Source organism: Nomascus leucogenys, chromosome 6, assembly GCF_006542625.1.
Source record: "Nomascus leucogenys isolate Asia chromosome 6, Asia_NLE_v1, whole genome shotgun sequence".
NCBI classification, from domain to species: domain Eukaryota; kingdom Metazoa; phylum Chordata; class Mammalia; order Primates; family Hylobatidae; genus Nomascus; species Nomascus leucogenys.
In genome coordinates, this window is record NC_044386.1 from 40,153,356 (window position 1) to 40,173,034 (window position 19,679).

General features: G+C 44.5%; 1 protein-coding gene across 9 annotated transcripts in view; it reads left to right on the forward strand.

Annotated features, from left to right (window-relative positions):
- Positions 1-2,864: 2,864 nt before the first annotated feature.
- ZNF131 (zinc finger protein 131) overlaps positions 2,865-19,679 on the forward strand; it is a 55,933-nt gene continuing 39,118 nt past the window's right edge. For 2 of the 9 annotated variants that reach the window (XM_030814029.1, XM_030814033.1), the window contains exons 1-3: positions 2,890-3,099; positions 4,025-4,163; positions 5,196-5,297. In XM_030814029.1, the coding sequence (XP_030669889.1) occupies positions 4,040-4,163; positions 5,196-5,297 (226 nt within the window). In that variant the 5' untranslated portion in view covers positions 2,890-3,099; positions 4,025-4,039. Of the gene's footprint in view, positions 3,100-3,446; positions 4,164-5,195; positions 5,298-19,077; positions 19,497-19,679 lie in introns of those variants that run through there. The other 7 variants (XM_030814027.1, XM_003277745.3, XM_030814030.1 and 4 more) reach the window with 5 other exon arrangements.

Below are 19,679 nucleotides of genomic sequence, written 5' to 3' on the forward strand. Positions count from 1 at the left end.
GTCCAATTTCTTCATCTTAAGAAATACCGTGGCCAGGCTCAGTAGCTCACGCCTGTAATCTCAGCACTTTGAGAGGAGGAGGCAGGCGGATCACCTGAGGTCAGAAGTTCGAGACCAGCCTGGACAACATGGCAAAACTCTATTTCTACTACAAATACAAAAAATTAGCCAGGCACGGTGGCGGGCTGTGTGAATAATAACAATTATAATATTTAATTTAATTTATGTGTTTTTTTTTATTTTTTATTTTTTTGAGGTGGAGTCTCGCTTTGTCACCCAGGCTGGAGTGCAGTGGCGCGATCTCGGCTCACTGCAAGCTCCGCCTCCCAGGTTCATGCCATTCTTCTGCCTCAGCCTCCCCAGTAGCTGGAACCACAGGTGCCCGCCACCATGCCCGGCTAATTTTTTTGTATTTTTAGTAGAGACGGGGTTTCACCGTGTTAGCCAGGATGGTCTCGATCTCCTAACCTCGTGATCTGTCCGCCTCAGCCACCCAAAGTGCTGGAATTACAGGTGCAAGCCACTGCTCCCAGCCTATTTTTTTTTTTTTTTTTGAGATGGAGTCTCCTCTGTCGCTCAGGCTGGAGTGCAGTGGCGCGGTCCCAGCTCACTGCAACCTCCGTCTCCTGAGTTCAAGCGATTCTCTTGCCTCAGCCTCCCAAGTAGCTGGAATTACAGGCGCATGCCACCATGCCCGGCTAATTTTTGTATTTTCAGTAGAGACAGGGTTTCACCGTGTTGGTCAGGCTGGTCTCAAACTCCTGACCTCATGATCCACCCGCCTCGGCCTCCCAAAATGCTGGGATTACAGGCATGAGCCACCAGCTGATGATAATATTTTAAAACACCAATTCAATCTACAAGCTGCTAGCCTGTCACTCCTGCAGACTCTCTTTAAACAATCCCATCTATTCTTAACACTTCAATATTCCCTTTATGCTGTAAACTTGCAAATCTCTATCTTTACGGTTAGTCTTCTTCCCTAAACTATATATAGGCCCATATATCCAAGGGCCTCTAACATTATCTCCTTATAATAACACCTCTCGTTCCATCCTCTACCCCCATCCAGCTCCGCCAGTTGTATTTCCTATTTTGGTAGATGGTACCAACAATCTACTGGCTCAAGCCAGAAATCCAGGAGCCATCTTTGACTATTCCTTCTCCCTTGTCACCAATATATCCAGCAATATTTATTTAGTATCTATGGCATGCTTTACAGCCAATGTTGGTTCTATCTCTAGATTTTTTTTTTTTTTTTTGTGAGACAGGGTTTCACTCTGTTGCCCAGGCTGGAGTGAAGTGGCACCATCTTAGCTCACTGCAGCCTCAACCTCCCTGAGCTCAAGCGATCCTCCCACCCGTCTTCCAAGTAGCTGGAACAATAGATGCACACCATCACTAATTTTTTTGTATTTTGTAGAGACGATGTTTCACCATGTCACCCAGGCTGGTCTTGAACGCCCGGGCTCCAGCGATCCTCCCCGACTGGGCCTCCCAAAGTGCTGGGATTACAGGCCTGAACCACTGCGCCCAGCCTATCTCTAGATTCTGACCAGCTCTCTAATTCCATTTTCCCCCATGGTTTCATCTACATTACTAACAGTCTCCCACTTGATCTCTACTCCTAGCAGCTTGTCCCATTTAATCTGTTCTCCAAATTGGGGCTAGAATTATCTCTTTAAAAAGTAAATCTTAGGATGTCACCATGCGTCAAGGATTCCCCTTGCAAAAATAAAATCTAACATCTTCAGCCTGTTTATAAGGCACCCTTGTGCGTCTATCCAGCAACACTGTTTCAGTTTCCTGACTGCTATAATCTTGGTGCCTTCTCATGTGCTATACTTTTGGCTAAGAACACTTAGACTTCACATCACTTAAAAACATTTTTTGTTTTAATACAGATGGGGTCTCGCTATGTGCCCAGGCTGGCCTCAAACTCCTGGGTTCAACTCCTCCTCCCCAACTCGGCCTCCCAAAGTGCTGAGATTACAAGCGTGAGCCACCGCGCCCGCCCACATCTCTTCTTACAGGTCAGCTGGCTTTCCTTGACACCCAGTTACTTCGTTCTTCAGGTGTTGCAAAACTCATCAGTAAGCACCTAGGCAATTACTGTTCAAAATATCTATGCACTCTACCAGACTTAAGGTTCAGAAAGGCAGAAACCACATATACCTTGTTCACAGCTGGACTTCTCAGTGCCTAGTACTAGGATTCTCAATACATGTCTGTTGAAGTTATGACTACATTATTAGCATATAGCTATTTGAGTTCCTCCGTAATCCCAATTCTCAAGTTCTTTGAGAGAAAAAAAACAAGTAAATCTCAATTATAGAATTATCCTCAAAATGTATTTATATATAATATTTCTTTGGAGGAATTAAGGAAGCAGTCACATGCAGCTGACTGTGAGTCACTGGACTTTTTCTTTTTTTGAGACGCAGTCTCGCTCTGTCGCCCAGGCTGGAATGCAGTGGCACTACCTCAGGTCACTACAACCTCCACCTCCCCGCTTCAAGCTATTCTCCTGCCTCAGCCTCCCAAATAGCTGGGATTACAGGCGCCCGCCACCATGTCCGGCTAATTTTTGTATTTTTAGTAGAGACGGGGTTTCGCCATGTTGCCCAGGCTGGTATCGAACTCCTGATCTCATGTGATCCGCCCGCCTAGGCCTCCCAAAGTCTTGGAATTACAGGCATGAGCCACTGCGCCGACCTGGACTCTTTAAAGGAGTGGGGAAGGCCTGCAGTAAGGGGATCCGGTGTAAGTAATTCTGAGCAGCTCCAGGTCCTGAGCCCAGCAAGCACGTGCTGCGGCCGGGCGCGGGGAGGGCGCGATTCGCGGAGGAAGATTCCGGGCGGCCCGAACGTGCTCGCGCCCGCCGCTGCCGGCGCCGCGGCCGCCCGGGTGCCCAACCGAGCGCACGTGCGCCAGCGGGGCCCAAGCAGAGGGGGTGCCCTGGCTCTCACGAAGAAAATGGAGGGCGACCCACAGGTTAGGGGTCAGGAAAGGTGTGGGGCGCATTATGCCCTGGGAGGGGAAAGCACGGAACAAGAGGCTCTGAGGGACGGAGAGGAAGGAGGGCGGCTCACGAGCTAGGTAAGGCGGGCCAACCTAGGTCTTGGAAGGAAGGGGGCGGGGCGGGGCGGGGCGGGGCGGGAGGGGCCGCGCAGCAGCTAGGCTGTGAGGACGGTTGGCGAGTTCATTCTGGGCTCGGGTTGGGAAGTGTCCGCCCCTGGAGTCAAGCTGGGGAGGGTGAGAGGTGGAAGGGCGGCGACTTAGGTTCCCAGCTTCTAGCACTGCCAGGCCCTGCACGAGCCCAAGCCCAAGAAACCGCTGACCGGTTTCTTTTCAGAGAGCAAGCCCTCGCCCTTCGTGAGCGCCAAATCCCCGCGCTTGGCCCCGCCCATCCACTGAGGGGTGTGGGTAGGGGCGTGTTCCGTTCCCTTGCTGGTCGGCGCCCGGAAGGCGTCCGCGTCAGCCGGAGCTCGACGCGGTGACGGTGTGCGTCGACGTAAGTGACGCGCAAGCCTGGGCCGCTCCTCCTTCCCTCAGTGAGTGCCGGCCCGGTCGGGGCGGGGGAGAAGAGGGGGGGCGGGGGAGGGAGAGGCGACCCGAGAGTCGTTGTGGGTCGCGGGCCGGACCGGGTCCCGGGGCGGTGGGAGCCCCGGCCGGGCAGAAGGGCTTGGCGGGCCGTTAGAGGGCCGCCACGGCTGTCGAGTCCCCTCCCTTGTTGGACTTGCGCGCCCCGGCGCTCGGAGCCTCCGGCGCTGTGCCCACCCCGCTCCAGCTCGCGTCTCCCGACTCCAATTAGGTCAGGCTCGGAGTCCCGCGGCCGCGGCTCCGGTCTCAACGCGCCGCGGCCGCTTGGCTCGCCTTTCTTCCCTCGCCTTCCTCTCCTCTTGCTTCACCCTCCCCCCTTCTTTTCACGTTGCTGGGTTTTTTTGTTGTTGTTTTATGCTTTAGGGGTTTTGTTCCCCGGCTCGAGCTCATGGGTGTACATTATCATGCTCTTCTTTTGTAGAGCAGCCCGACGGCCATGGAGGCTGAAGAGACGATGGAATGCCTTCAGGAGTTCCCTGAACATCATAAAATGATCCTCGACCGATTGAATGAACAGCGAGAGCAGGACCGGTTTACTGACATCACCCTAATTGTCGATGGTGGGTAGGGCAGTGGGTAGAGGAGCAAATTTTTGGCTTCAGTTTTTTTCTGTCCTTCGGACACCCGCCTTTTTTTTTTTTTTTTTTTTTTTTACCCATCCTCTATGGTCTCCCTACCGAAGTCTGCAGAGTGTGTGCACTGGGACCAGATTGCACTTGTCAGTGTCCACTCACACAGAGCGTGCTGCAGAAGGCTGGTTGGTCAGTCATGCTTTCCACGTAGTCTGGTGTTCATCTCATTTTAACTTCTTACATCCTGTTGAGTGCAAGATGATGTCGTTGGGGACAGGATGTCTCAAAATGTTTGGTTGATAGAATCTTGTTGGTAAGCTTTGAGAAGTCCCTTACGGGAGTCATTTGGGAAGTGTTGATTTCTTTTCTAGTTTCCCAAATGGTCTTGAAGGGAGAATGAGGGAGATTCCTTTGCAGCACTCATACCCCCTTTGAGAATCTCCAAAATAAAATGGGGTCTTTACCAGTCTTAGGAGTTGCCTCTATAATGGAAGGAAATCCAGCTTGGGTATGTTTTCTGTTTAGTGAAAATAGGTTTCTCAAGTAACCTGTTTTTAAAATTATGGGTCTACCATAGATGGAGCTTCCAAATATTAGGCATATTAAAATGTTTTTCATAGGAGACATATCCAGCTTTGTGCTTACGGCTTTTTCTCTCTTTCCAAATGATAATGCGACCTTTTGGGTTGTCCTTTTATTTAGCAGTTTCAACTGAGTTGGATATGCTTCTCACTACTTAATTGGAAATAACGAAGTGTCAAGAGGCTCCTTACCTACTGTTGTAAATTAGCCTTTTTAAAACTAAAGGGGTGTGAAGTGAAGATTTAGCTTTATATCTAATTGAGATTAACATTTGCCAAGATAGCTGCCAAGAATATCCTGCATTTAGTTCAATAATTTCTATAGTTATGCAATGAAGGAAGACCTATTTTGCTTTATATGATTTTTAAGTCTTTTTTATAGTCAATACATTTGATTTTCGTGCTTGTGTATGATTTTCTTTTTTTTTATTTTACCTAGGACACCATTTTAAGGCTCACAAGGCTGTTCTGGCTGCTTGTAGTAAGTTCTTCTACAAATTCTTTCAGGAGTTTACCCAAGAACCTTTGGTGGAGATAGAAGGTAAATGATTGTTGTTTTTTTTTTTTATTTAATAAATCAAAGAAGGCATTTTATTTAAATGCTTGTTTTAAATACAATGCTTAGCAAACAATTGGTGGAGCAGTTTTAGACAGTTTAGCAAGACAACCATAGGAAATAGGCATCAGTAATTCCTATAGGTAAAGGTGGATAAATTGTTCTTTTGATACCTGAGAAGTCTTACTTTCAGTGAAGTGCTTGGTTGAATGATCTGCCAGGAAAAACTTAGATGGTAGATGTTGGTCTTTTCCATTGTGGAAACTGGTGGTCATTGTCTTTTGAAAACACGTATTAAACGTGAATTACTATCTTTGTTCAGTGGGCTTACGTTTCAGACTGGTGGAGATGCTGCAGGTTACAGTAGAAGCTTCTACTGTACTCTAGCGGAAGTAGTGATGTACTAGCAGAGGTACAGGTGACATGCAGTGTGAAGTGGGCTGCCATAATAGGGAGAAAGCTAGGAAAAATGAGCTGAAGTAGCATTTAGAGGAAATTCTGACTTTACAGTGGGATGGATCACTACCTGTTACCTTGAAGCAAAAAGTGATTTTTGTACTTTCTAGACATTTTTCTAATAATAACCTGCCAAGTGCCAGGCGTTGTGATATGTAGTTTTGTGTATCGTCTAAGACTCACAGCAACCTTTGGTGTTGGGCAGGATGGCTTGTGCTTGTAGTCCCAGCTACTCGGGAGGCTGAGGCAGGAGGATTGCTTGAGCCCAGGAGTTCGAGGCCAGCCTGGGGCAACATAGATCCTGTCTTGTCTTGTCTTGTCTTTTCTCTTCTTTTCTTTTCAAAAAGGAAGTGGTGTTATTTGTAATAATTTACACTTCAGGAGACAGGCTCTAAAAGGTTACTTGCCCAGGGTTGCCCAACTAGCAAGGAATTAAGTTTGTGCTATTAATGACCATGCTTTTTCTTCTGCTGCTGCAGTAACTCCTCCCCTACCACCAGCATCAAAATCTAAAACAGCGGGAAATAAGTGTTTGCCTACGTAATTACAGAATTTTAGCTTCTTTTAGGGTTCTTGGGTTTTGGTTTTATATCTGTTTCATTGTGTACATATTCTTTGTTCTGAATGGGTTGTGTAGAAACATTCTTTTTTTCCCTTTGATGCCTAGGGGAGTAAAGAAAACAAAAAAGAGTTAAGAATATTCTTTAATTCTGGTATATTCCAGTTTAGCATTATAGCTGATATATTTGCAGCTAGAGTATCTTTTAATATCTATAATCAGGACAGAGATAAAATTATGAAAATCCACAAAACTTCATAAAGTGAGACTCTTAACTGCCCAGATAGTGGTTTCTACTACAAAGCAATCCTCCATGAATTCATTCACACCTGAGGCTTATTAAATACGTGACCCCCCAGGCCGGTTACTTTACCTCAATTGCATACTTTTCTCCTCATCTGAAAAGTGGGTTCATAGGATTATAAAGACTAATTGCGATAACATGCAGAATGCCTGGCATAATATTTGGTGCATTGTCAAAACTTGATAAACAGGGTCCGGTCTAAGAAACATTAGGGAGACCTCTTCTCTACAAAAAATTTAAGAAATTATTAGCTGAGTCTGATGGCACATGCCTGTGGTCCCAGCTATTCAGGAGGCTGAGGCCTGGGAGGATTGCTAGGGCCCAAGAGGTCAAAGCTGCAGTGAGCCATGATTTTGCCACTGCATTGTAGCCTGGGCGACAGAGCAAGGCCCTATCTCAAAAAAAAAAAAAAAGTCAGTTTATCATATTGAATACCTATAATATATTATGTACTATGTTAGGACCCAGGAGATGAAGAATTAATGAATAAGATGTCCCTTAAAGAAGTCGGAAAATTTCATAGCAGGTGAGCAACAGGCAAATAAAGGAGTACAAAAAGTATTGCAAAGACTATTACTGTGAAATGGTACCACTGAAGAGGGAGAATGAGTGGTTTGGTCTTCCTTAGAGAGGAAAGATTTCAAAGAGGAGTTTTGAGTCTGAGCAGAATTTTTTTTTTTCTTTTTTTTGGAGATGGATTTTAGCTCTTGTTACCCAGGCTGGAGTGCAATGGTGTGATCAGGCTGGTCTCGAATTCCCCACCTCAGGTGATCTACCTGCCTCTTCCTCCCAAAGTGCTGGGATTACAAGCGTGAGCCACCATGACTGGCCAAGTCTGAGCAGAATTTTTAAGTCTTAAAAAATAAGTGGCCTGGCCGGATGCGGTGGCTCATGCCTGTAATGCCAGCACTTTGGGAGGCCGAGGCGGGCAGTTCATCTGAGGTCAAGAGTTCCAGACCAGCCTGACCAACATGGTGAAACCCCGTCTCTACTAAAAATATAAAATTAGCCAGGCGTAGTAGCGGGCACCTGTAATCCCAGCTACTCAGGAGGGCCAAGGCAGGAGAATCGCTTGAACCTGGGAGGCGGAGGTTGTAGCGAGCCGAGTCACGCCATTGCACTCCAGCCTGGGCAACAAGAGTGAAACTCTGTCTCAAAAAAAAAAAAAAAGAAAAAGTGGCCCAAGCTGGAATATTTGTTGCTGGTAGAATGAGCACACATTACCTGGAGAAGTAGAAGTAGAGCCTGGTCTTCTGAAGACTAGTCACCTTGAGATGTGGCACGCATAAGTCTTCAGTATTTGAACTCTAGATAGATAAGAAAGCAAAACAGACACACACTTTATTTCTGTCATTTGGTCAGATTCAGGTTTAAATAATTAATTTGGCTCAGTATCTTAAGCCCTTAACTTTGGGGTTACTGTACTGTCTAGCAAGGTCACCTGGCTGTGGAGAAAGCCCTGGGCATATGGTTAGTTAGAAAACTGAGTTTTAGCCCTGGCTCTAACTGTTGGTGTGTTGTGTGACCGTAGACATCTTGGCTTCCTTTATTTTTCATGTCACGTAATTTTGGAGTATGTCATGGACATTTGAATATTTTGTTACAAAACTGGATACTGTTAAAATCCTCTGGAAAATATTTTTGGTTTTTTGGTTTTGCTTTAGCGGGCAGTTAACCTGGTTAGGTTCAGACTGCCTCTGTGGGCTGTGGATCCAGTTTGAACTTAGTTTTCAAAATATTTGTATTGCCGTTTAGGTCCCAGGTGTGCCATCCATGCCATTGTGCAGTTCTCAACGCCTTTGCTCTGCTGCCTTGGGTCAGTTCACACATGGGCATCTTGGTGGTAAACTTGAGATTGTATACACAAATTTAGAGGACGTTTCTCCTCTCCATGACTTCCCTTGTACACAAGCTCCCAAGAGTTTCTTTTTTTTTTTTGAGACGGAGTCTCGCTCTGTCGCCCAGGCTGGAGTGCAGTGGCGCAATCTCAGCTCACTGCAAGCTCCGCCTCCCGGGTTCACACCATTCTCCTGCCTCAGCCTCCCGAACAGCTGGGACTACAGGCGCCCGCCACCACGCCCGGCTAATTTTTTTGTGTGTTTTTAGTAGAGATGGGGTTTCACCATGGTCTCGATCTCCTGACCTCGTGATCCGCCCGCCTTGGCCTCCCAAAGTGCTGGGATTACAAGTGTGAGTCACCGCGCCCGGCCAGCTTCCAAGAGTTTCTTTTCGTGGTTCTTTGGTGAGAAAACTGGGATTTTAACTTTGTGCTTTCATATGTTTTCTGTAGAGGGGCTCATTTCCTGGACAAAATGGAGAGAGAGAAAAGTTAGAGAAAAAAATAAAATGAATTCCGTCTTCCATATTCTTCTGATCGTCGTCTTTTTCCTAGTTCTTTTGTCAGAAGAACTTTTTAGAGTTTAGGAGACAGCCACCAGCCACAGGTGTACAGACTTAGGATTGGGGCTTGCCTTGAGGCAGAGCTAAGAGAGAAGAAAAATTACCAGATACCCACCCCTCCCCATTGTCCCTCTCCCACTCATCATCTTTTCTGGTTCTCTAGCCAGAAGGAGTTTCTCTTGGAACTTTGTCTTCACTCACTGCACAGTTAGTGAGATTTGGGCTGTCCTCAAGTCTAAGCTGACATATGTGGGAGAAAAAAACCAGGAAACTCACTACGGTTTTGAGTTTTGATTTCTCTCCCCAGTCTGCTTGCTTCAACTTAACTTTTCAGAGTTCTTGTATATTTGTTTTATGTATTCTTTCCAGGATTTTTAGTAGTAATCAATGGACAAGATAGGGTGGAATGGTGCTTTCTCCATCTTAGCTAGAACTGGGACCCCATCCCCCACTCGTAAAATATAAATAATGACTTTTAGCATGGCACATTAGATGGACATTAGAGACACCAGGGAAGCTATTACAAATATAAATGCCCAGGTTGTATCTCCAGATAATTAAAAGTCTTTCAGGAGTGGGATCCAGGCAACTATATTTAAAAATTCTCTAGGTTCTTGATATGTAGGTTTTGGTCTGAGGACCACTACATGGGGATCATTTGGAAACTTGTTAGAAATGTAGACTCAGGTTCCATTCCAGACCTGCTGAATTGGAACAAGATCCCCAGGTGATGCCTACGCACAGTAAAATTTGAGCAGCACTGCCCTAGCATGATTCTAGTGTGCAGTCAATGTTGGGGACCACTGTGTTACAGGATTGCGTAAAAGCAAATGACGTGTATATAAATTTAGATTGTAATATTCTCTATGAGTATAAACTCATTAGGTGCAAGCTGAGCTCACCCTCCGTGTTTTCTGTGTTCCTGGTTAAAGTAAGTTACCTTTGATGAGAACCACAGGTTCATCTTTGACTTCAAATCAGATTTGTTGCTATTGAAGCTAATTAGATCCCAGCTCAGCTTTGTGGCTTGGATTCACACCATATAAAATCTTCAGCAGACATTCATTCCTTTGTTCAGAACACACAACCTTCTAACCCGAACCTCCAGTTTTCTAAATTCATTCTTTTTCTACTTCACCTGAAACCACAGATCCATGGCACTTAGTTTCTCTGTAACAGCAGCTCTACCATAGTGTCCAGAAATTTTAGCCCCTGCTATCAAGGACAAAACATCCTTGTACATGTTTATACATCTTTTTGAGTAGGAGTTTTCCACCAGTTGCAGGGATTCCCTGAGTCTAGAGTAATGCCAGAATGCTGCCCCCTTTTACTCCTTTCTAAGCATTTCTGTCAGGGAGAAGACTCAGATTCAGTTGTTCACTTTAACATTTTCCTTAGATACTCTCTTAGAAAAGTTGTATTCTGCACACTTCTGTTATGAAGGGAGTAAGGGATTGCTGAGATTTGTTAAGTTACCAAACTAGTCTTGATAGACGTATAATTATTATGTATCTACCATCACTTCATTTAGCTGGGCAAGTGTTAATCAGTTTGGTTCATGTTAGCTAATTAGGTCACTGGTTTGTTCCTAGGACAGTGTTGGGCTGGTCATATAAGTTAGAAGCACCTGGGGGCCAGGCGCGGTGGCTCATGCCTGTAATCCCAGCACTTTGGGAGGCCGAGGCAGGCGGATCATGAGGTCAGGAGATCGAGATCATCCTGGCTAACAGGGTGAAACCCCGTCTGTACTAAAAATACAAAAAAAATGAGCTGGGCATGGTGGCGGGCAGCTGTAGTCCCAGCTACTTGGGAGGCTGAGGCAGGAGAATGGTGTGAACCTGGGAGGCGGAGCTTGCAGTGAGCTGAGATGACGCCACTGCACTCCAGCCTAGGCGACAGAGCGAGACTCCATCTCAAAAAAAAAAAAAAAAAAAAAGCACCTGGGGTGCTCATAATAAAAAAACAAAAACCCAGATATTTATCCCAGTTTTGATTCCAAAGATCAGGTACCAGTACTTTCTTTTTGGAGACAGGATCTTGCTCTGTCACCCAGGCTGGAGTGCGGTGTACCATCATGGCTCATTGCAACCTTGACCTCCTGAGTTCAAGCAGTCCTCTCACCTCAGCTTTCTAACTAAAGGCACATACCACCAAGGCCAGCTAGTTTTTGTATTTTCATTTATTATTTATTATTGGTACTATTTTCGAGATGGAGTATCACTCTGTTGTCCAGGTTGGGGTGCAGTGTGGTGTGATCTTGGCTCAGTGCAACCTCCGCCTCCCGGGTTCAAGCAATTCTCATGCCTCAGCCTCCCAAGTAGCTGGAATTAAGGCTTCCGCCACCACGCCCAGCTAATATTTTTTGTATTTTTAGTAGTGACAGGGTTTCACCATGTTGGCCAGGCTGGTCTCAAACTCCTGACCTAAAATGATCTGCCTGCTTCAGCCTCCCAAAGTGCTGGTATTGCAGGCATGAGCCACCATGCCCAGCCTAGTTTTTGTATTTTTTGTAGGGAACAGATCTCACTACTTTGCCCATGCTGGTCTTGAACTACCGGCCTTAAGCAATGCTCCTGCCTTGGCCTCCCATAGTGCTAGGATTACAGACATGAACCACCACACCCAGCCCTTGGTACCAATACTTTATTTAGTCTATAGGTGATTCTCATCAGTCAAGACAGGGAGCTAGGTCCACAATTCCTTATTCAAATCTTCTCGGAGGCCAGACATACTTCTCAACATTCCAGATTTTAGAATTTTTCTAAGGGTAATGAGAAACATAATACAAATACTAATAGTTTAGCGGCATAGCATATTAGTATTCACTATAAGTGGGATAAAGACGACATAGCCTCATGTCAGTTGAGATCAAATTTTGCTGCCAGATTTATGGAGAAACTTCTTTTTTTGTTTGTTTGTTTGAGATGGAGTCTTGCTCTGTCACCCAGGCTGGAGTGCAGTGGCACAATCTTGGATCACTACAACCTCTGCCTCCTGGGTTCAAGCGATTCTCCTGCCTCAGCCTCCCGAGTGGGTGGGATTACAGGTGCGTGCCACCACGCCCAGCTACTTTTTGTATTTTTAGTAGAGATGGCGGGGTTTCACCATGTTAGTCAAGCTGGCCTCAAACTCCTGACCTCGTGATCCGCCTGCCTCGGCCTCCCAAAGTGCTGGGATTAGAGGCATGAGCCACCACACCGAGCTGAAACTTCTGGTTTTAAGAGAAATGGGAGGCCAGGCACGGTGGCTCATGCCTGTAATCCCAGCACTTTGGGAGGTCGAGGCGGGCAAATTGCCTGAGCTCAGGAGTTTGAGACCAGCCTGGGCAACACGGTGAAACCCTGTCTCTACTGAAAATACAGAAACTAGCTGGGCATGGCAGCGTGTGCCTGTAGTCCCAGCTACTGGGGAGGCTGAGGCAGGACAATTGGTTGAACCCGAGAGGTGGAGATTGCAGTGAGCCGAGATGAGGCCACTGCACTCCAGCCTGGGCGATAGAGCCAGACTCTGTCTCCAAAAAAAAAAAAATAAAAGAGATACAGGACGGTAGAGGCAATGTGGCTGAGAGATAATAAAGCAAAATCAAAAAGATTTGTCATTGATTCAGTATGGTGGTGAGGGAGAGAAATAATGTATGCGTATTGTGAGATGAGTAATATAAGAGTAAGAGCAGATTCAAAATGATATTTTTGCTTTGATAACTTTCTTCTACCATCAAAATTAGTTTTCCTGAACGTTAATAGTGCTGGTTGTTAAATGAGAAAAGTTTTGAAGTGGTTGATGCTTCGATTCTTTTACCACATTTGTTAATTTTAATTTTTATTTTTTTTGAGACAGCGTTTTGCTCGTTGCCCAGGCTGGAGTGCAATGGTGTGATCTCGGCTCACCGCAACCTCTGCCTCCCGGGTTCAAGCGATTGTCTTGCCTCAGCCTGTCTAGTAGCTGGGATTATAGGCATGCGCCACCATGCCCGGCTAATTTTTTGTATTTTTAGTAGAGATGGGATTTCTCCATGTTGGTCAGGCTGATCTCGAACTCCCGATCTCAGGTGATCCACCCGCCTCGGCCTCCCAGACTGCTGGGATTATAGGCATGAGCCACCACGCCCGGCTATTTTGTTTTTCGAGATGGAGCCTCACTCTGCCGCCCAGGCTGGAGTGCAGTGGCACGATCTCAGCTCACTGCAACCTCCGTCTCCCGGGTTCAGGTGATTCTCCTGCCTCAGCCTCCTGAGTAGCTGGGATTACAGGAGCTCACTACTACACCTGGCTAATTTTTGTATTTTTAACACAGATGGGGTTTCACCTTGTTGGCCAGGCTGGTCTTGAACTCTTGACCTCAGGTGATCTGCCCGCCTTGGCCTCCCAGAGTGCTGGGATTACAGGTGTGAGCCACAGCGCCCAGCCTCCAAGCTTACCACTTTTTTTATTTTGAGATGGAGTTTCGCTCTTGTTGCCCAAGCTGGAGTGCAATGGCGCGATCTCGGCTCACTGCAACCTCTACCACCCAGGTTCAAGCGATTGTCCTGCCTCAGCCTACGGAGTAACTGGGATTACAGGCGTGCACCACCACACCCGGCTAATTTTTTGTATTTTTAGCAGAAATGGGGTTTCACCATTTTAGCTAGGCTGGTCTCGAACTCCTGACCTCAGGAGGCTTCCTTGGCCTCCCAAAGTGCTGGGATTACAGGCGTGAGCTACCGCACCTGGCCCTTACCACATTTTTTGACCACTTTTGTGTTGACATGGCATATGAAGTTTTCTCCAAGTGGAAGATCCCCCTCAAAAGATTGTCAACAAGTGTTTGGACTTGAGCAGGAAAGCAGAGGAACAATCATGAAATTCTAATATATTTGAGAATCCTAGTGGTATTAAGATTTTCTAGCTAATATAGTTTACATCCTTAGCATGTGGTTCCCTCAAGAGTTCAGCAAAGTCTTTCTGGTAAAAATATTAATAAAGGTCAAGATGTAAATTGGAAGAATAAGCAGTAATTCACCCATCCTACCACCAGAGAATAACATGGTAGGCATATGTGCGTGTGTACAAAAAAATAAAATGGGGGGACTTTAGAATTATGAGTAAGAGATTGTGAACCTATAGTGAATGAGAACATGTATCTTCAAACTTTTCCAAGCAAGAAGGAAAAGTTTGAAGTTTTTATCCTGTTAGTATCCTATTTAAAATCTTTGTCATAGACTTAGGAGTCAGACCATCTGGGTTTTATCACTTTATAGAGTTGTTATGAGGATTAAGTGAGTTAATGCTTGTAAAGTATTTAGAGCCTTGCTTTTTATATATATAGTAAGTGTTATGTATGTGTATTTGATTAAAAATCAAAATTTCATTCTACTTTGGAAACATTTACACATTGTTTTAAAGAGGATTTTTCTTGTGCTTTTAAACTTTTGGCCAAAACTTCTGAAAGACAGCAAAAGCTAGTTGTGTTTTCCTTGGGCTACTGTCATATACTAAAGAATAAATGAAAGCAACAAGGAGAAAAAATACAAAGGGAACCAAATAAAACTAGCCCTCAGTGAGTCCAGTTATTTTTGTTTGCTTATTTGGTAGTGTAACTCGGTCTTTTTATATTTTATGGTGTTTCTCAATATTCAGATTGCTTTTAGACGTTTTGAAAATGAGTTTGCTGAGGCTCAGAGGTTCTGAATTGCCCCAGCTCACTCAGTTCATGGAAGAGCTGTGAGTAAAACATGAAAGTTCTAACTTCCTGAATGGTATCCTTTCTTTTTTTTTTTTTTTTTTTTTTTTTTTTTTGAGACAGAGTCTCGCTCTATTGCCCAGCCTAGATTGCAGTGGCATGATCTCGGCTCACTGCAACCTTCACCTCCTGGGTTCAAGCGACTCTCCTGCATCAGCCTCCCCAGTAGCTGGGATTACAGGCACGCGCTACCACACCTGGCTAATTTTGTTATATTTTTGGTGGAGTTGGCATTTCACCATGTTTGCCAGGGTGGTCTCGAACTCCTGACCTCAAGTTATCTGCCCACCTCGTCCTCCCAAAGTGCTGGGATTACAGGTGTGAGCCACTGCGCCCAGCCAGGAACCTTTCTTTACACAAATAGAGGATGCCGCTTTGAACACTTAAATGATTTTCCACCAGCATTCTTAGTGTTGTCCTGAGGGCCGCATTCAGATGTGTAAAACAGATGGGAAGAACATATTTTTGTGAATTGCAGTTTTACCTATTGTGTGCAGTTTGGACTTGGGCATTTCTTAGCCTAAAATCTATGTTAAATGTAGATTTTCTTTTTGTTTTTCTTAATAGTGTCTCATAGCCTTTCATTAGCAGACTGAACCAATAATATATAGCATTGAGAGATATAAAGAAACAGAGTATCACTTTAGGACTAAATTTTAAACACAAAACCGTCAAAAGTATCAATGATAAATGCATAATTTTGAAAGTGACTTTAGGCCTGGCGTGGTGGCTCACACCTCTAATCCCAGCACTTTGGGAGGCCGAGGCGGACGGATCATTAGGTCAGGAGTTTGAGACCAGCCTGGCCAACATAGTGAAACCCCATCTCTACTAAAAATACAAAAAATTAGCCAGGCGTGGTGGTGGGCACCTGTAATCTCAGCTACTCAGGAGCCTGAGGCAGGAGAATCGTTTAGATCCAGGGAGGCAGAGGTTGCAGTGAGCTGAGATCACGCCATTTCACTCTAGCCCAGGCAACAGTGGGAAATTCCATCTCGAAAAAAGAAAGAAAAGAAGATGACTTTAGTATTTATTCATTTATTCCTGCTTTGTGTTCTTGCATTTTTAGGAAGCACTGTTAGGTACTGTGATGTGAGTATACAGATCAAAAATCACTTTCCTCAAGTAGTTTACAGTCAAGAGATGTCCATGAATTGTCATTATCAGAATGGGTACAGAGTTTACAGAGTTGAACCTTGGAGAATTAAAGAATGTTTAATGGTTAACCCATTTATGCCTGAAATCGCAGTTTTTTGAATTTGAAAAATCAGACCTTGGTGATGACCTGGAGCAGTAGAATATTAATAACTCCCACATACTTAGCGTTCAAATAATGGAACACTAGGCATAAATGGATTAAATAATGGAAGGAATAGAAAGTGTGAACAGACCTACAACTGCCATAGAGCTTGTATCAGTTGTCAGAAACCTTCCAACAAAGAAAAGCATAGGACAAGATGGCTTCATTGATTAATTCAATGAAATGTTAAAAGAAAAATTAATGCCAGTCCTTCTCACAGCCTTCCAAAAAAACCGAAGAGGAAGGAGTATTTCCAAATTCATTGGTAGGCCAGCATTACCCCAGTACCAAAGCAAGACAGGCCACAAAAAAGAAAACTATAGCCCAATATCCTTGATGAATATAGATGCAAAACTTTGCGGTGAAATACTAGCAGACCGATTCTAACAGCAAGGTACAGGTATCATATTCCATGACTAAGTGAGATTTATCCTTAGGATGCAAGGATAGTTCAACATACGAAAATTAGTTAATGTTATGTACCATACTAACAATAAAGAAGCAAAATGACATGAGCATCTCAATAGATGAAGAAAAAGCCTTGGAGAAAATTTAATACCCTTTTCCAGTAAAAACTCTTGAACAAATGAGGAATAGAAGGAAATTATCTCCACATAATAAAGGCCCACAGCTAGCATACTCAACGGTGAAAAACTGACACTTTTTTCTCTAAGATCAAGGAACAAGACAAGGATGCCTACTCTTATCACTTCAATATAGTACTGGAAATCCTCGCTAGAGCAATTAGGCAAGAAAAAGAAGTAAATGCCATCCAAATAAGAAAGGAAGAAATCAATCTCTTTTTGCAGATGACATCTTATATATAGAAAACTTTAAAGACGACACAAAAAACTACTAGAACTAATAAATTTAGTAAAGTTGCAGGGTACCAAATCAGCATACAAAAGTCAGTTGCTTTTTTTTTTTTTTTTTTTTTGGAGATGGAGTTTCACTCTTGTTGCCCAGGCTGGAGTGCAGTGGTGTGACCTCGGCTCACTGCAACCTCCGCCTCCTGGGTTCAATGATTCTCCTGCCTCACCCTCCTGAGTAGCTGGAATTACAGGCGCCCCCCATCACACCCAGCTAATTTTTTTGTATTTTTAGTAGAGACAAGGTTTCACCATTTTGGCCAGGCTGGTCTCGAACTTATGACCTCAGGTGATCCATCCGCCTCAGCCTACCAAAGTGTTGGATTGCAGGCCTGAGCCACCACACCCAGCCATCAGTTGCGGTTTTTTTTTTTTTTTGAGACCGAGTTTTGCTCTTGTTGCCCAGGCTGGAGTGCAGTGGCACGATCTCAGCTCACCACAACATCCGCCTCCCAGGTTCAAGCAATTCTCCTGCCTCAGCCTCCCGAGTAGCTGGGATTACAGGCATGCACCACCACGCCCGGCTAATTTTGTATCTTTAGTAGAGACGGGGTTTCTTCATGTTGAGGCTGGTCTCGAACTCCGGACCTCAGGTAATACACCCACCTCGGCCTCCCAAAGTGCTGGGATTATAGGCGTGAGCCACTGCGCCCGGCCATCAATTGCATTTTTATACACTAACAGTGTACTATCTGGAAAGGAAATTAGGAGAACAATCCCATTTATATTGACACCATAAAGAATAAAGTAACTAGGAATAGGCTTAACCTTTCACCTTCTTAGGTGAGAGACATGCAATATGAGAATCATAAAACATGAAAGAAATTGGGCTGGGCACAGTGTGGCTCACGCCTGTAATCCCAGCACTTTGGGAGGCGGAGGTGGGTGCATTGCTTGAGGTCAGGAGTTCAAGACCAGCCTGAACAACATGGTGAAACCCTGTCTCTTCTGAAAAAAAAATACAAAAATTAGCTGGGTATGGTGGCCCATTCCTGTAGTCTCAGCTACTCAGGAGGCTGAGGTTGCAGTGAGCCTAGATTGCACCACTGCACTCGAGCCTGGGCGACAGAGTGAGACTCCGTCTCAAAAAAGAAAAAAGAAACTAAAGACACTTAATAGATCTTCGTGGATTTAGAACACTTAGTATTGTTAAATTGTCCATACAGATTGAGCATCTCAAATTTGAAAATCTGAACTGCTTGCCAGGTGCAGTGGCTCACGCCTACAATCCCAGCACTTTGGGAGGCCGAGGCGGGCATATCACAAGGTCAGGAGTTCAAGACCAGCTGGCCAACGTAGTGAAATCCTGTCTCTACTAAAAATACAAAAATTAGCGGGGCATGGTGGTGTGCCTGTAGTCCCGGCTACTCGGGAGGCTGAGGAAGGAGAATCACTTGAACCCGGGAGGTGGAGGTTGCTGAGATCGCACCTCTGTACTCCAGCTTGGGCAACAGAGTGAGACTTGGTCTCAAAAAAAAAAAAAAAAAAATGAACTGCTATAAAATTTGAAACTTTCTGAGCATCAACATGACTCAAAGGAAATGCTTGTTGGAGCATTTTGGATTTCGGATTTTCAGATTTGGGATGCTCAACCTGTGTCAAGTATAATGCAAATATTTTAAAATCCAAAACAGTTGTGAATCCCAAGCTTTTCATATGAGGGATATCCAGCCTGTATTACAGAAAATGGGCTACAGATTCAATACAATCCCTCTCAAAATCCTGATGGAATTTTTTTTCTGTTTTATGGAAAGAGGAAAAGCAGTTCTAAAATTCATACGGAACCACAGAAAATCATGGACTAGCCAAATCAGTCTTGAGAAAGAACAAAGCTAGAGGCATCATTTTTTTTTTTTTTTTTTTTTTTTTTTGAGGAAGTCTTACTCTGTTTCCCAGGCTGAAGTGCAGTAGTGTAATCTTGGCCCACTGCAGCCTCGGCCTCCCCAGTTCATATGATTCTCTTGCCTTAGCCTCCCAAGTAGCTGGGATTACAGGTGCGTGCCACCGCCCCCAGCTAATTTTTTTTCTTTTTTCTTTTTAAGTAGAGACGGAGTTTCACCATATCGACCAGGCTGATCTCGAACTCCTGACTTCAGGTGACCCACCAGCCTTGGCCTCCCAAGGTGCTGGGATTACAGGCATGAGCCACTGCGCCCAGCCAACATCATACTTCTTGATACCAAAGTATTTTACAGAGCTACAATAACCAAAACAGTATAGGACTAGCTTAAAGAGACATAAAAACCAATGGAGCAGAATAAAGAGCCCACAAATGAAAACATGCAGATAATATGGTCAACTGATCTTCAAGGATGCCAAGAATGCACAATAAGGAAGGAATGTTTTCTGCAACAAATGATGTTGGAAGAACTAGGTATTCACATGAAAAAAGATGAAATTGGACCCCTATTCTCTACCATAAAAAGAAAAAAACTCAAAATGAATTGGAGACTTAGACATAAGATCAAAAAATGTAAATCTCCAGGAAGAAAACATGAGGGGAAGCTTCACGACATCATTCTTAGTGATTTCGTGGATGTGACATCAAAAGCACAGCCAACAACAGAAAATAAGACAGGTGGGATTACATCAAACCAAAAAGCTTCTGTACAGCAAAGGAAACAACTGAGTGAAAAGGAAATCTAAGGAATGGGAGAAAATATTTGCAAAACCAAATAAATGATAAGGAATGAATCCCAAAAATATATAAGAAACTCCCACAACTGATAGTAAAAAATATCTGCCCAATTAAAAACAGTCG